The sequence below is a fragment of the Neopelma chrysocephalum genome, unplaced genomic scaffold (genome assembly GCF_003984885.1).
Source record: "Neopelma chrysocephalum unplaced genomic scaffold, ASM398488v2 Primary Assembly neopelma1_62, whole genome shotgun sequence".
NCBI classification, from domain to species: domain Eukaryota; kingdom Metazoa; phylum Chordata; class Aves; order Passeriformes; family Pipridae; genus Neopelma; species Neopelma chrysocephalum.
In genome coordinates, this window is record NW_020897719.1 from 9761591 (window position 1) to 9778258 (window position 16668).

A 16668-nucleotide genomic window follows, 5' to 3' on the forward strand; every position below is an offset into this window, starting at 1 on the left:
TTCTCAAGTGTCCTTACAGACAAGGTGAAACACTGGGTCTTGTGACAGAAACTAACATGGCCTCAAGGCTCTAACAAAGTTGCAAAGATAATGTGCATCTCCCAACTCCAGTCTCCTCTCTCAGCTTTCAGCCACAGATCTCCCCATTGTCCACAACATCCACCCTCTCCATCATCTCCTATGGTTTAGCCCCAGTAGATAGCTAAGCATCACACAGCCACTTGTTCACTCCTTGCAGGTGGGATGGCGAAGAGAATTCATCAGATGAATCATGCTGATGAACACAAGTATCTTGCACATGGCAACACAGATGCAAAACAAACACAGATGCAAAAACAGCAGGGAAACAAGGAAATTTACAGCCTTTTCCCTTGATGGTGCCTTGCCCTAAAATCAGATAGGTATTTGACAGTTGTGTGCCTACACAGCCCACCCAATCTTTTCATCAATTACCTACACATAAAAATTCAAAGACCAGAACAGTCATTCACAGAAGCCAGTCATCTACCTGCTTGTGGTGGTCCTCTGCAGCTGCCTGTGATGTCCGTAAGCTAGTTATCAAGTCTTCCAGGCGGTTGTGAACCTACAGAAGCATTACAGGAAGCAAGAAGCCACACTATGACTTTCTAGATTGAAGTTTATACCTCACTACCAAAAATAAATACTACATAAACCTCTTCACTTCTTTATTCCTATACTATTTACACTCAGGACCAATGATCAAAGTGGCCTTAGTTTGATGCCACTGTTATACTGTTAGCAATCATCACCTCTGCCATTTGTAGCAGGGAGAGAGAGACAAGATCATGGTGAATATTAAGGATCTTCAGTGAAAACGGGCAGGAGCAGCTTTTCTCATCCCCCGTACACTTGAAAATCATGTCCTATTAACTAAAGGGGAACGATGAGTATTTTAAATGCCCTTCTACTTCTCTTGACAGTATCAGTACATCAGAAAGTTCAACTTTCACATGTAGTGTTTCTCAAAAATTCTTCAGCTCTAATTGACAACTACAGTTGTAACAAGAACCCTAGTTCACTGGTTACAATACAAAAAAAAAAATCGCTTCATACAGGCCACAGATGTAAGCACTTTATCAGACCTAAAATTAACAACTGTGTAGAAGCAGTGGGAAATTCCAGGGCTCACACTCAGTTCTGCAAGTACCACGGGAATTCCTCTTCACTGTTTCATGAAAACACACATGCAGCAAGTGACCAAAGGAAAAGCAATTCTGCACAGAAAAAGCTCTGGGAAGTATAATTTTTGTTCCAGTTTTATGATGCCAGCCAGGCCTCTGGCACAAAGGCCTTGGCATCAATATACCCTGTGGAATTTCCACAACTTGATGAATACTTTAAATGAAACACACTGCAACAAGTATCTGAAGCAGCATCTGATGTATGACAGGTATAAAGCAGACAATAGTTACACCAGTGTATTACTTGCAAATCCTTACCTTTTAGAGTGTTAAGTTTGACTTGCTATAGTATCATGTGAAAACTCAAAACCAGGAAGCTGGGGAGTGGCACAGGCTGCTTTCCAAAAGTTCAGGAGAACGCAGGATACGAGTTCCCCTAGGCTCTCCATCAAAACCTCATCTTAAAGTTTCCCCACAGAAATAGGCAATTAGGCTCGAGAGTCACAAAAAGGGAAATTTATGACCAGCTTACTGAGGCAGAGGCTTGCAGGTCTCTCTGAAGGGCTTCAATCCTATTGCTTTGTTGCTGGACAGTGGCTTCCAATCTGGTGTTTTCAATTTCAAGGCTTAAAAACAAATACAGGTCTTACTATGAAAATCCACCAGAGCAACAATGACGCAACAAGGCTATCTATCCCATTGTTTCCACCCAATCCCCCAAAGCGACAGACACCTCGCTTCACTGTGTTACTCTCTTACTGTTGCACGTGTTCTTCCAGTTGTTTAAGAGTGGTATTAGTCTCGGAAGATGCCAACAGGAGGTCCTGCAGTTTCTGGGAAGAAGTTATTGCTTCTCTTTCCTTATCATCCAAGGCAGTCTTCAAGTCACGAATGCAATGCTCAGACTGAAGATGCTTTTCTTCCTCCTCTCGCAGCTGTAAAATCACAGTAAGAATCCACAGTTGTTAGGTGAGCTTTCACATAGAGGAGCCAGCTGCTGCTGAAGAACTCAGGTGCTGCATGTATGTGTGCATCCCCTCTGCCCAGAGAACTGGAATCAATTCAAGTACCTTCAAAGCTTCACTTCCACTACCCAATGAACACAAGCTGTATTCCTTTGTCCTGTTTTACAGCAGCCTCTCCCACCCCTCCACTGCTTTCCTACAGCACGGTTCTAAGCACTGACACTGTGCCTCCGACCCTTTCAGTGACTTAGGATGCTCTTTGTACCCTCTTGTTTGCTCCTCTGTGAAAACATGAATTAAAAAGTTCATCCTTCTCCTATAGTGACTATAAGCTATAAACACAATTTATTATGCAAAGAACCTTAGCAAATACAAATTTCCGTTCAAGTAGGGACATAATGTCCTCATGTCAAAGACACGGACACCAAGTTTATAGAACAGTGCAATTGAATCACACATCATGAAATCTGTCCTGTTGAATTTTTCCTAGATTTTAGGAAAACATCCACTCCTACTTTCAATAGCCACCCTCAGATTTATTAATATAATTACAGACATTGTGTACCTTGGTTTTAACCTTTTCCAATTCCTTCTGCAAGCGCAGCTTGTCTTCCTCCAGGTCACTGCGATAGCGTGTAGTAACTTCAAGTGAAGCTTCTGACATAGATTGCTTTTTAAGAGCATCAGCAAGCTCCTGCTGCAGCTGTCTGATCATGCCCTAATGAAACAGTTAAATGAGTATGAATAAAATGGTAAGAACATGAAAAATATTATGACTTATGTGATTACTCAATTAGACCTGTCTTTGGATTGAACTCAAAGGTATAAACTGTTGCCTGCCACCAGCAGGCATGTGCACAGATGATCACTGCTACATCTTTCTCAGCTGAGCACCTCCAAACTCTCATCAGCTGTTCATGTTTCCTAACACATATTAAAAGTTCAAGTACTATTCTTCTCGAAACAAGCACACACTGCAATCATGTGAATTTTTTTAACATAATCCAAAGAAATCTGTTGTAATGGAAGAGCCACAGTTTGACTGCAGATACTACTCTGATGACCAAAGGCAGGACTTCATATCATTCTTTGTTCTCGTTCTCCGTTTTAAAAATATAATTAAATGAATACATATATCTGAAAGCTCTTTTGAGATATACTTTATGTTGAATCCCATCCTCTTACAGTTGTCTTACTGAGTTTGCTTCAGAATAACAACTGCCTTTATACTGACATATTAGGTTTACCAAAACATAGTATCTTCAAAAGGAACCTGTTATTTTGGTACTAAGAATACACAGCAATTCACTGATTAAAATGATGGACAGTATTGCTGGAGTTCTCTCCCGACACACACCTTAAAGTAACTGACAAATGAAGAATAAAGTAGTTATCTTACACATGCAGATATTAACCTCATTCAAAGATCCTGGATTTATTAGGAAGAAGGAAATGTAATTTTAAATCACTATTCAACTCATTAAGGGAAACAAACCTTATACCAGTGTGTCTAAATACTGAATGGGATTAGTTCCTATTTTCCAGAAAGTAAGGGAGATTAAACAAAATGGGCAAGGCAATTTTTAAGTCATTGCTCTACCTGGAATTGGTAGAACACTCTACCAATAAAGAACACCCTACCTACTCCTAGGAACACATATAATAATGCATTCTCCAGCCAGACCCCTTAGAACCTTCAGAACATACATAAATCAACACCTGAACACTATAATACTCTTCAATTTTGACAGCAATTTATGGAGAAGAGGTTTTTTTCCTCTGTAGGAACTTAATATAAATCTCTTCCATATCACTTCACTTGTCTGCATCTTCATTTCTCAACTCTCATATATTGGATGGTTCTTCCTTTTATACCACTCTTATTTGTGTCATCAGTGCAATCCTTATAAAATCAATGAAATATATAAAACCATTCTATAGGACAAAAAATGGATTAAGGAAAAGATGAAAAAGTTCTAGAGAAAAATCACCTTTTTTGATCAAAGCTTAGATTTGGATACCTTTTTTCTGTTCTCTGCTCAGATCCCATTTGGCAAAACCTTCCACAATTTCAAGAGAAACAAAACAAACCAGAACAAATCAGCATTATCTGGACCTACACATATAGCTTATACCTGGTACACTTTAGAAACACAAATTAATTTCAAGAACTGACAAACTTTTCTTTCGAAGTGTTGATTTTACCTCTCTCTCTATTTTGTCAGTCTCATACTTGAAGACTTGTTCTCTTAAATCGGTACACTTGGCATTTAATTCCTTGTTTCTCTCTTCCACTAGGTAAACTTGCTTTTCAGTATCAGCTCTGAGTTTGTTGAAAATATCATTAAACCGATCCTGTACATCATTCACTACTTTTTCTTTGATGATCCCCTTGTTCTGCATATCTTCCAGTTGCTGACGGAGCAAAAGGTTTTCACTCTGGAGCTGGGCCAATCGCTCCTGCATGGATTCCTGCTTTATTGTAAGTTTGCTTACTTGATCTTTCTCAAGTTGTCGAGCATGATCGTATTCCTTTGCCTGACACTGGGCTTGACTTAATTCTTTTTGTGTCATTTCTAAAAGCAATATTTTTTCTCTGAGCATTTGTTTCAACTGGTGAAGTTCATTTTCTAGACCATTAGCTTTGCTTTCAGCTTTACTCAGCTGCTGAGACAAGCTCTTGTTGGTTTCTCGCACATCAGAGAGGTCATGATGCAGCTTGTCTTGCAAGCGAAGCCATTCATCACGTTCTCTCTGAAATGTGCGCTCGACATCACTTTTTGATGACTGATGACGTTCAAGTTCTTGAACAGTAGTGTTCAGGCGGGAACGAAATGATTCAATTTCTGTCTCCAGTCTGTCTTTGCTTTCTTTTGTTTGCTCAAGTTTGGAAGTTAGCATTGCAGATTCTGTCTTTAGTAAGTTCAGCTGTCCATTGTACTGAAAAACTGTTTGTGTTAAGGCTTCTTCATTCAGTTTAAGTTCCTTTTTGAGATCTTCATTTTTTTCTTTCAAGGTCTCATTTTCCTCTAAATATTTTCCTTCTTCCTCCTGGTGCCTAAGTCTTATTTGATCAAGTTCTAGTCTTAACACAGCAATCTCATCTTGCAGTAACTGATTTTTGTACAACAGATCCTTTTCTCTCTCAGTGTCGGATTCCTGAATGACAGGGAACATGAATAAATAGCCAGCTGGGAAATAAATCTACAGAAACACTTCAGCATTGAACTGCATTTTAACATTTCTAATTGTGAAGCATGACTTCAAAGATAAGAGTAAAATTTCAGGAAATATATAAGCTACTCTATGAACCTATGGACATGTACAATGCATGCACAGAATGAGAAGTGTAACATACTCATAAATAAACACCCCAAATATACAATGATTTTTTTTTAGCTTAAATCAGCAACTAAATAAAATTATTTAAAATACCTCAAGTCTACCTTCAGGTACAAAGCTTTTAAAATGACATGTGTGTTCATTCCTCTAAAATATTCCCTTTAAAGTTAATTTACCTGTGTTACCAATCTGGTAAAAACAAGGCTAAAGAGGGTGTTTTCCTTCTTCAATATCTTTTTAACACTTTTTCTTTAGCATTACTGAAAGTTAGCTATACAACTGAACCATCCCTGGAATACAAGTCTTGTATATTGCTTGTTTATTACATAACTTTCCCCCCCCGCTAAACATATCCATCCTACATTAATTGGGCAGCAGGGGACCCCTGGTGGTCCAGTGGTTAGGATGTGGTGCTCTCACCGTCGCGGCCCGGGTTTGATTCCCGGTCAGGGATACTCCCCCGGGCAGATGGAGCTCGTCAGCCCTGTAAGGCCATCCATCTATGAGAAGGTCACTCTAAACAAACCTACGTCCTGAGGACCTCACTGCCATTGTCCAAGCTTGCTTGGCACCGGCAGATGAACCTTAGGATGAAAGGGTGGGCTCAGTTCTCAGTTCAGCGCATGCTGTGTCTCACCTAAAAAATCCATTGCGCAGGCTTGAAAGGTAAAAGACCTTTCCCAAAAAATCTTCATTCGCGAAGACTGGCCATACTTATACTAATTGGGCAGCACAGCCAAGAACAAGTAATTCTTCCAAGAACTGCACATTCTTAGTAAATTCAGACTTTAAGATAGTGTTCAGGACTACTTTTTCTCCTTCAATTATTCTAACTAGTACAGAGAGTTTAATTCATTGCTTATCTTCCTTCATAAAATTTTAGTATGGGGAGGTGGAAGAGAAAGGCACACTCGAAGTAACTAAGTTTGATAAGGGAGTAAGTAATTAAAAAAACAAATAATGGGAACACAGAGTGGATGTCAAACAACTTTCTTCCTGGTCAACCTGAATGTAGGTAGATAGGTGTTTCACTGCTAGAAATCTTAAAAAGTGATGATAAAATGTCTGGGAAAAACATGACAGTTAAAAAATGGTTTAAATAGTGCTTTCTGGTAGTTTTCTACTTGCACATGCAATTAAAGTACCTACAGGACTGATGCTGCTTTCCAGAATTTTTAAAGACATAAGGGAAAATGGAAGACGTATTTACAAAGTTAAGTTACACTGGGAAACTGTAAATAATCAATCAAGAAGCAGAAAAATTTATATAATTTTATGACTTGAGAATGAACATGATGAAATTTAATTAATTAGGGGAAAAGTCTGCTTACATCTGAATTTTTTCCTATAGTTCTTCTTGTCTCTTCTTCTAGTTCCTTTTGTCTCCAAAGGTGGTTGTTCAAAATGCCTTCTTGCAAGGCTCTGGCACTCTTTTCCTGAGAGAGCTGTCTCTGTGTTTCATCACGCTCTTCTTCAACCTACAATAATACAGTTAAACTATTTGCATCTTGAGAAAAATCAGAGCTAGCAATATCTTCCCATTCTCCATTTTATTCTTGTAAGTATTTTTGCTTCCCCACAGTTATAATAATCCATCTATAAATTTTCATTTTCTTCGGAAAAATTAAGAAGAAATACAGAATGTTTGGTAGGAATTTAGAAAAATAATTCAAAGTTTGGCTTTACCTGAAATACAAATGAGAAAAAAAAAAGAATAGACCTCTTGGAAACCAACTGTTCTCAAAGTCTGGCCACAGTTACCCAATGCCTTGTCCATGAACTAAGTACCTCCTTCTTTAGGCATACTGAAACACAACACCAATAAAAAAGAAGCAGGAAATAAGAAGACAAATGTTTAACTGATTATTTAATATACCTGCTTCAAGAGCTTCCTCAGTGTTATTAACTCCATTTCTAAATTTCTTGATTGTAACTCAAGTTGCTGTTTCTCCTCCACCTCTTTACAATATTGCTCTTCTTGCCTTCTGAGTTTTTCTCTTGTTTTCTCATAGAGTGCTTCTACTCTGACCCTCTTTTCCTCTTCCTGTTTCAAAGTAAATCTGGGATTTAACAGAATAGTTGAGAAACTAAAGAATTGATATAAAAAGTAGATATTCCACATTATGAATTTGCAGACAAACCATAAAAATGTTAAATATTGTCACACTTTATATTTTTACTACAATTTTTAACTTTTTAAAGAATTCTAACTTCATTCCATTATCCATGGTATCAGTCTGATAAGATATGGAAATAAACCTTTGTAATTATCCTTTGTAAGTAAGTTTACATAGGTAAATATACAATAGTACGCAAATTTCTGTAATTTTTAAAGAAGTCATCTTCACATTAGAGACACTTCATTCAAAAGGAGTTTGTTGTCTTTTCAGATCAAAGCATCAAAATTTTGATTAATATGATGATTAATATATCTTTTCTTAATATGCTGAGCATTGCCTGCATGTTATGGATTCAGTAATTGCAAGTCATGCTGATGAAGCAGCACATTACTTATCTCTCTGACAGACCCAACAATTTTATAACAAGCCTTTTCTAAGTCTAAAACAACTGCTGACCACAGAAAGAGCAAGCAGTTTCTATTTACTCCAGAACGAGGTCAGTGTTCAAAAATACATTTAGAAATGCACAGGGGTTTAAATTTAATGAGATTAAAAGTAGTTTTGAACCTTGATGGATCTACATCTGGGAGAAACATCAGCAATTTAATTTTGAAGGTAATTCATACTGAAAGCCTTAGGGAATATCAACTTCTTTACTAACTGAAACAATCAGCAACAAACACCAACATGGGAAGAAATGGTCCATGGTGTGTCCATAGTATCCAAACAAAAAAGCAGTTTTGTGTTTCACAGTTAATTTTAGTATGTTTTTCTCTTATCCCTTGCAACAGTCAAAAAGGAAAAAAATAAGTAATAACATAAAGAAAGAGCCGGCAATTGAAAATCTGCTTTAAAAATTCTGCAAAACAAGTATCAGCAGCCATTAATAAATTATTCAGAAGACTGACAGTAACATTTGTATTTCAATGGTTTATATTGCAAGGAAAAAGCTTTACATATTTTAGGGTAACTTCACAAAAGAAAAAATACAGCTTTTATAATTGTAAAGTTAACATTGCTTTGATAATTTATTTAGAACAAAAATATTACTTATTTGTAATTTATACATATTTGAGAATGGGGGACCCCTGGTGGCCTAGTGGTTAGCATGCGGGACTCTCACCGCTGCGACCCAGGTTCGAATCCCAGTCCCCTGGGCAGATGGAGCCCGTTAGCCCTGTAAGGCCATCCATCTATGAGAAGGTCACTCTAAACAAACCTACGTCCTGAGGACCTCACTGCCATTGTCCAAGCTTGCTTGGCCCCGGCAGATGAACCTTAGGATTAAAGGGTGGTCTCAGTTCAGCGCATGCTGTGCCTCACCTAAAAAAATCCATTGCGCAGGCTGGAAAGGTAAAAGACCTTTCCCCAAATCTTCGTTCGCGAAGACTGGCCATTATTATTATATTTGAGAATGTGCTGGCTTTGGCTGGGGACCCAAGGGATATCCCATACCGTATGGCATCAGCATATACAGCAGGCAGAAGAAGGAAGAAGCAGGGGGATATTCAGAGTGATGGTGTTTGTCTTCCCAAGTCACTGTTACGTGTGATGGATCTCTGCTTTCCTGGGGATTGCTGAACACCTGCCTGCCCATGGGATGCAATGAAGGGATTCTTTGTTTTGCTTTGCTTGTGTGCATGGCTTTCGCTTTCCCTATTAAATTGTCTATATCTCAACCCATGAGTTTCCTCACTTATACCCTTCTGATTCTCTCCCTGATCCCACTGGTGGGGGAGTGACTGAGTGAGCAGCTGAGTGGGGCTTGGTTGCCATCTGGGCTTAAACCCTGATAAACTGTTGGAGTCAAATCCGGGCAAACCTAGGGCTGGCTTTGTCTTCCATATACCAGAAAGCGCAATGTCTCAAAGCTCAGTTCCGTCAGCCTCTCCTCACAGAGCTGCTGTTCCTGTTCCCTGACCAGCTTGGTAGCTCTCTGCTGAACTCACACATATCAATTAAGATCCCTCTTGTACTAGAAGGCCAAAAATTGGACCCAGGGCTCTAGATGCAGTTCAGCAAGTGCTGAGTAAGGGTGGATAATCACTCACTTCAATCTCCTGTTGCACTCTGTGGACTTACCTGAATTCCTAATATTATACACCAACAGAAGCTGCAAAGACACTAACATACAAAATTTATATAAATCCTCTCTCTTATAAATCTCATTTTCCCATACAAACTCTCTTGTTCCCTTTTCTTGTTAAAAAAAACCCTGAAAACAACCTGCAGAAGATTTTAGATGGAGCTAATATTCAGGCTTTTTTTCCCCCTGACATTATGTCAGTTATAGCAAAACTTGCCCAAGAGATTAAAAAAACCCCAAACTCAAAAGACTATAAACTTCTTATCCTACCACATGCATCATCAGCATCTTCTGGCACATTAACACTGACAAGATAACATGTTTTCAGGACACAAGAATACATACTTCAGGCTTTGGATATCACTTTTCCATTCCACTTCTTGATGAGCCAATATAGATTTCAAATCTTGAGTCTCTTCTGCTATTAATTGTGATTCCTCCTTTTCACTTTCCAATTTTCTTACTTCTTTACAGACAGCTGTATACCGATTTTTTTCATGTTCTATTATTTGTTCATATTTAAGAAGTATGTTTTGAATTTTCAATAAAATAGCAGAACCTATTTTGAGATAGAAAGATAAAGCTGTACATATGCACAAATACTTTCTAATGTGTAAATTATTTAATTAGGTATAAGTGATAAAGTTTTGGTAGTGGGAAGACTGCAGGTACCGCAGAGGTCTCTGTGAGAAGAGGCCAGGGGTTGCCTCGTGCCAGGCAGAGACAGTTCCAATAGACCCGCTGCAGGGCACGGTTGAGCCTCTCAGTCATGCTGGTGGCACCTCAGGGAAAAATATATTTAGGAGAGGGAAAAACCACCACACAGGTAAAGGAAAAGGGGGAAACAACGTGAACAACAGTGAAGGTCAGTGAAGAATGGGGTGGAAGGAATCTTAATTTTTTTGGCTTTGCTTCTCACGGTTGAAATTTGTTTTAAACTGTAACAAATTAGGTTTTCCCAAGTGGAGTCTGTTTTGCCTGTGACAGTAACTGGTAAGTGACAGTCCTGCCTTTGTATTGCTCTTCTGGCTTTTTCATCCTATTTTGTCCTGTTGAGGAGAGGCAGTGAGAGAGCAGCTGCACAGAAGTTTGGCCCTTAGCCAAGGTTAATCCTTCATGTAAGTGATGCTTATGTTTCTATAATGCTATGTGTATATATGCAATCTTCTTATGACAATTTATCTATATATATATATACGCGCACGTGTGTGTATGTGCTTAAGTAAAGTCATTATTTTTCTGCACTATTTGAGGAGTATGCTGGTTTAGGCTGGGACAGAGTTAATTTGCTTCACCGTGGGATGGGGCTGTGTTCTGGATTTGTGCTGAACATAGTGTTGATAATACAGAGATTGTTTTCTTATTGCTGAGCAGGGCTTACACAGAGCCAAGGTCTTTTCCGCTTCTCCTACCACCCAGTCAGCGAGGAGGCTGGGGGTGCACAAGTTGTTGGGAGGGGACACAGCCAGGACAGCTGACCACAACTGACCAAAAAGATACCCCAGATCCTATGGCATCATGCTCAGCATATAAAGCTGGAGGAAGAAGAAGGAAGAGAGGGATGTTTCGAATAATGGCATTGTCTTCCCAGGTAATGAATGTATTAGGAGAAGTTCAACTATACTTTGCAAGAATCTGCTTCTTCAGCTCTGACTAGACAGAGAACCGATGATAAAGTAAAGTAAGTGTACTGACAATGCAGGCAGACATCTCAGGTTAAGGTGACATAATTTCACATCCTTTGAGACAGTTCTCTACTCATAAAGAAATATTAGACAGAAATATGAAATTAAAATATCTAGGAGGGCATGCAAAGAAACCATGTTTTAAAAGAGAAACATGTAACATCTGAAGAAAAAGTGACTTTCAACATACCTGTATGATCCACGCTAAGCTGCTCTAACAGCAGCACAGCCTCTTTGTACGTGGATGTTGGTAATGCGACATCCTCTGAAGTTGTGTCAGATGAGTGAGTTAAATCAAGGTCATCAGTTACATCCATGCCGACCTACAAACAGTATTTTCTGTATACAGCTATATAGTATTGCAGATCCTTACAAATGCATGCATGACTCATTCTCTCATTCACAGTTCATAAACTTAACTCAAATATGATAAAGGTGCATACTAGCAGCAATTTGTGCATCTGGTCGATCCCATCTAAGTGATTAAAAGCTGGTAAAACTATTTATCAAGAAACTAATTTACAGTACCTTGTTCTTTTCGCTTCCTGTTTTTGCTGCAGGTCTGGAAAACAGAAATGTATTTCAGTTCTGGCATGTTTATCTTGCCTTATGAACAATATCTAAAGTTGCTCTGAAAACCTAATTTCAGAATGGAATTAAAGTAAAATTCAATATAAAAATTTTCTTAGATGCAGTTGAATACTGGAAAAAAAATTTGTCTATCATCATTGCTATTGGAAGACTATTTTTTTCCAGAAGATATTAAGCAAATACTTGAAAAAACTGGTTTCTGCACTTCACTCAAAGTGAAAGGAATTGTACACCTACAGATAGGTAGACAGCCACAGTTATGTGCATTCCCTGTTTAATACCAGAGGTTTAGCTCTCCTGAGTATTGAGACTCTTTTTTCTTACAGGTCAAATGACCATAATTTTGGATTCTCTAGTGTACTTGGGCTGGCTGGGATGGGGTTAATTTTCTTCATAGCAGCCCACACAATGCTGTGTGTTAGACACCTGACCAAAACAGTGTTGACAACACACCACTTTTTTAGCTATTGCTAAACAGTGCTTGTACCCTGCCAGCAACTTCTGTCTCTCATTTTGCCTCCTATACAAGTAAGTTTGAGGTAGGCAAGAAGTCAGGAGGACATAAAACTGAAGAAAAAACAACAAAACAAAAAATAAACCCTAAGATGCCTGCAATGAAACAGCAATTTTACTTTTTTATAAGTCTCTCCTCTCCCTCAGGTAATTATTCGCATTATTGCCCACTGACCTTACAATTAACTTGGCTAGGATGTTCTAAGCACTCTGAGCAAAAGATAAGTGTTTTGGAACACGAAAGGCTTCAGGTCATGTTGTCACATAAAAGAACAAGAACCATTGTACATATGATGTTTACAAAAAACTTCCCTTCAGTTTTAGGTTAATTTTTATCATTAAGTAAGTTTTATTTATAACACTTCTTATATTCAGTACCTTTCTTCATCTTGAGATGTTTCACTGAAAGTGCTATCATCCAGTGTTTGAAAATGATTCCCACTGGAAGAGCTCATCTGCTGATTAGCTGTCTGCTTCAAAGTCTGTCTTTTATTCTTCTTTGCAACTTTGGGATTCAGGGCAAATTCACTGCATTAAACAGAAAGAAAAAAACCCCACCAGTTGCGTAATTTTACAGAAAATATTTCTGTGAAACAGACATACTTAAGATGACGTCCAGAAACAACTGAGACAAAAAAATATCTCTATATTTTGGAGACTTAACTCCAAAGACTGTAAAGTATTTAAAAGTATTTAAAAAACCTTCCCATAGGAATGAGGCAGAACAACCTGAACTAGATTCAGGAAAGCTGAAATATATCTTATATCCCTATTAAAAGAAGTATTAAGAGCAAAGACTCTTTCAAAGCACAGACAGGAAAACACTCCTGCTTAGGATTACCTAAAAATATCTGTGCTTCCTTCAAATTTTTGAGGTTGGTTTGGTAATATCATCTTTTCCCTCTTCCTGACAAAGAGCACCTGAACTTATTGAAAACACTACCTGCATGCAGATCACTTAAAATCACCTGGAAAAGGGAGACAGCAAAATAAACTGCAAGTTCCTACTTGGCTTTTCTGGACAGTTGTTTCCTATAAAAATAAGTAGGTTTTTTCAGTGTTTGACTCTCATTTTGAAGACTCATTTTGCCCCAATATTATAAGGAAGTTCACAGGAATGTGGTTTCTCTTTTTTTTTTATTTTATTTTTTTTAAAGGAGGCAATAAATTTGAACCTCCATTATGAGCTTAGGTTTCGAGGTTTTTTTTAAATTATTTTTCTTGAATGTTTGTGATGCAGTGGACTACTCAGTATGGCTTTCAGTACTAAGGACACTACTTCAATTAGTACAGTATTAGAAAACCTAACAGATATTTGAGTAATGCTACAAATAAGCATTAGGGATCGTATCTTCAACTTACCCTTTCAGTGGCATTTTAATCAATTTTGACCTCTCCTCAGGAGAAAAATTCTTTTTGTCCGTTTCTTCTGTACTGTTTTCATTCTCCCTTTTCAGACAGTCATTCTTTCTTAGAGTAAGCTTCTCTTTCATTTCCTTATTAGTAATGTTGCCTGGCGGTGTACTTAATTTAGCAACATCTTCCTGTTTTGCCACCTCCTGCATTTTCAAACATCTTTGTTTGCTTTTTTCCTTCTCAACCTACAAAAAGAAAGGTAAGTTTCATGTACTTCTCAGTATTTCCAGAAAAGAGAAACACAATATCCAAGATTGAATAATTCAGTGTTTAGCTCTGAAAAAGCATAAAATGAAAAAAGAAATAATATAGAGAAGTATTTTCACAAAATTACATTACAAAATGTATTGTCATTGAAAGTACTTTGAATTCACCCATGATTCTATGATAAAACAGAAGCATAGTCCTTAGAAAGAAAACAATCATGTATCTTAAAACATGAACAACAAAGAAGTGAAAGCATTACTGATGGATTAAAGAGTTAGAAGGACTGCACAATGTTAGTTGTAAAAACAGAAAAAAAAAATCAAGTGGAAGTGTGATTTAATTTTGGATTCTCTAGTGTGCTGCTTCCTCCATAGGGAATGGGTAGTGTGGCAGGGGAGAAGATTCCAAACCCACAAGCAGAAATAGTTTCACAGCAAACAGGAATTTTAATGAAGGGCAATGAAGACACATCATGCAGAAATCACAGCAAATGAAAAGATTGGTCAAGACCCTGTTCAGAAGCTATTTTCATTCTTTGTGTCAGAATCAGAACTGATTTAATTGTGTGCAGTTCTTTTTACGTCAATTAAATGATAACTACTTACACTGGAACTGAGTGCCACCTACTGTTAAACTGGAAAAATAATGCATTCTGTGTTTTCCAAAAAGGGGTAAAAGGGTGAAAAGGGCAACTCTCTGCTGCTCTCTTTATTCATAAGCATCGTATTGCCATTAAAACAACAACCAATTGGCACAAAACATCTTCACTTAATTATGAATAGCTAAAGTGAACAGGACCATTGATACAGAGAAAGCCTAAAGAATAAGGAGTAGCAGGTGAACTACCTCTTTTTGCAGCTGTACCTTCTCTTTCTCCAAAGCCAGGAATACTGTTTGCAGCATTCCTACCTTACTCTTAAATCTTTCCATATCTTGTTTTAGTTCTTCATCAAGATTCCTTTCCAGCATGCCACAAGATTGCTGAGCATTTGCAAAAAGACTTTCAATTTCTGTTTCTCCTATATTATTATTGTTGATAAGGCAGTCCCTGGGAACATCATCATTAAATCCAGAGTATTTTTCAAGTTTCCTTTTTGTTACAAAAACTGCATTTTCATCACTTGTAGAAACAGCTCTTATTTTAGGAAGAGTATTAGAAATCTCACCCACAATACTTGATTTTAAGCTATGTCTCAGGGAGTAAGCAGAACCTTCCTCTGCATTTTCACTACTTCCATTATCATTCTCTTCTGTTTCCATAGTAGGCATTCTCTTTTTCTCTCCTTTTGCCAGAGACACCTTTCTGTTATCCATATTATTAGTACCATCTTCTTCATCTCTATTCTGGGTATCTTCCACATTTGCCTTTAAGCTATTTTCATCAGGAAGGATACCAAGACTCGGAATTACAATTTTCATTTGGGGTACTTTTCCATCTAGCACAAGTTTAATATCTCCAAATTCACCTTTGCTTTCTAACTTACTACTTGATTCTGTCACAGGAGAGGAAATAATGGGAGAACTCTTCAGTTTTTCACCAAAGTCATCTTCTGGTATTTCTTTCACATGGGAAGCAGTTTTCCCAGTTTCATTTTCACCAAACAACTGCTTCAGCTCTGCTGTAATGTTTTTAAAATTTGTTTTCAATTCCCTTTTCTCCTTTTCAATCCACAGTTTTTCATATCTTTCTTCCCAAGGTTTCAGACTTAACTCCTTGTCAGCACTGTGTGATTCCTCATTTTCTGCTAGGGCTTCCTGATGTGAAATTTCTGCTTTGTCAGTCTGATTTTCATGTGCTCTTTTTTCTATCAAGTTGGTAGTTTTTAAAATATATTTATCCTTAAGTAAACAGGTACAGACAAAAAGATTACCAAGAAAAAAAGAAGTTACAGTTAATCTAAGTAATTTCTGTTGCAAACTCATCCTATCATATAACAGAAATAATAGAATCAAGATATTTTTGAAACAATTTTTATAATACAAAGCAAGGGATACTAAATTAACGGTTCACTGAATTATCTTTTTCTTAAAAACAGAAGGACTTACTTTAGAGACAACAGTTTTTCTGGATTAGACTTGACTGGACATTAGGGTTACTTTTATCTTTAACCCTGCCTGCTTTCTGTAACTGGTGGCCTTTGTTAGAAAGCAATTTATTTTTTCATGTTTTATTGCTTTAATACCATTTTTCTTTGTAACTGCCAACATTTTCTCATCCTCCATTCTCCATTGTTTTCTACTTTCTGGCAGAGTATTAGCTAGCTAAGCTAACACACCGTGAAAAGCTTTTTACTGTCCACCACACAGAGAATTGGCTAAGGTAGGCCTATTTCTTCAGCCAAGATGCAGAAATTTTAAATTCCATTCCAAGCTGCCTTATTCCTCTCTAGAACGCCCTCTGAAAAAACCTTTCTCAAACACTTAATAACATGGCCAAACAAGCACGTATTTTGCAGAGGCAGAGAAAACATCAAGAAGGTCACAAAATTTAATTTTTTTTATTTCATCCTTCTTTTACCTGGCATGTTTAATCAAACAGATCAGCATATTATATACAAATCTCCCTGTTTAATTGAATGTGCCTTTTGCATAGGAAAAAAA

At 37.6% G+C, this 16668-nt stretch overlaps 1 protein-coding gene across 1 annotated transcript in view; it reads right to left on the reverse strand.

Moving 5' to 3' along the window:
* The window catches only part of LOC113966955 (ankyrin repeat domain-containing protein 26-like), a 54574-nt gene that overhangs the window by 12646 nt on the left and 25260 nt on the right, over positions 1–16668 (reverse strand). Inside the window, 13 exon segments of the mRNA XM_027682138.1 lie at positions 509–583; positions 1675–1768; positions 1902–2077; positions 2673–2825; positions 4313–5266; positions 6781–6927; positions 7326–7509; positions 10001–10214; positions 11531–11663; positions 11869–11902; positions 12823–12972; positions 13807–14045; positions 14914–15906. Coding sequence (XP_027537939.1) covers positions 509–583; positions 1675–1768; positions 1902–2077; positions 2673–2825; positions 4313–5266; positions 6781–6927; positions 7326–7509; positions 10001–10214; positions 11531–11663; positions 11869–11902; positions 12823–12972; positions 13807–14045; positions 14914–15906 — 3546 coding nt within the window.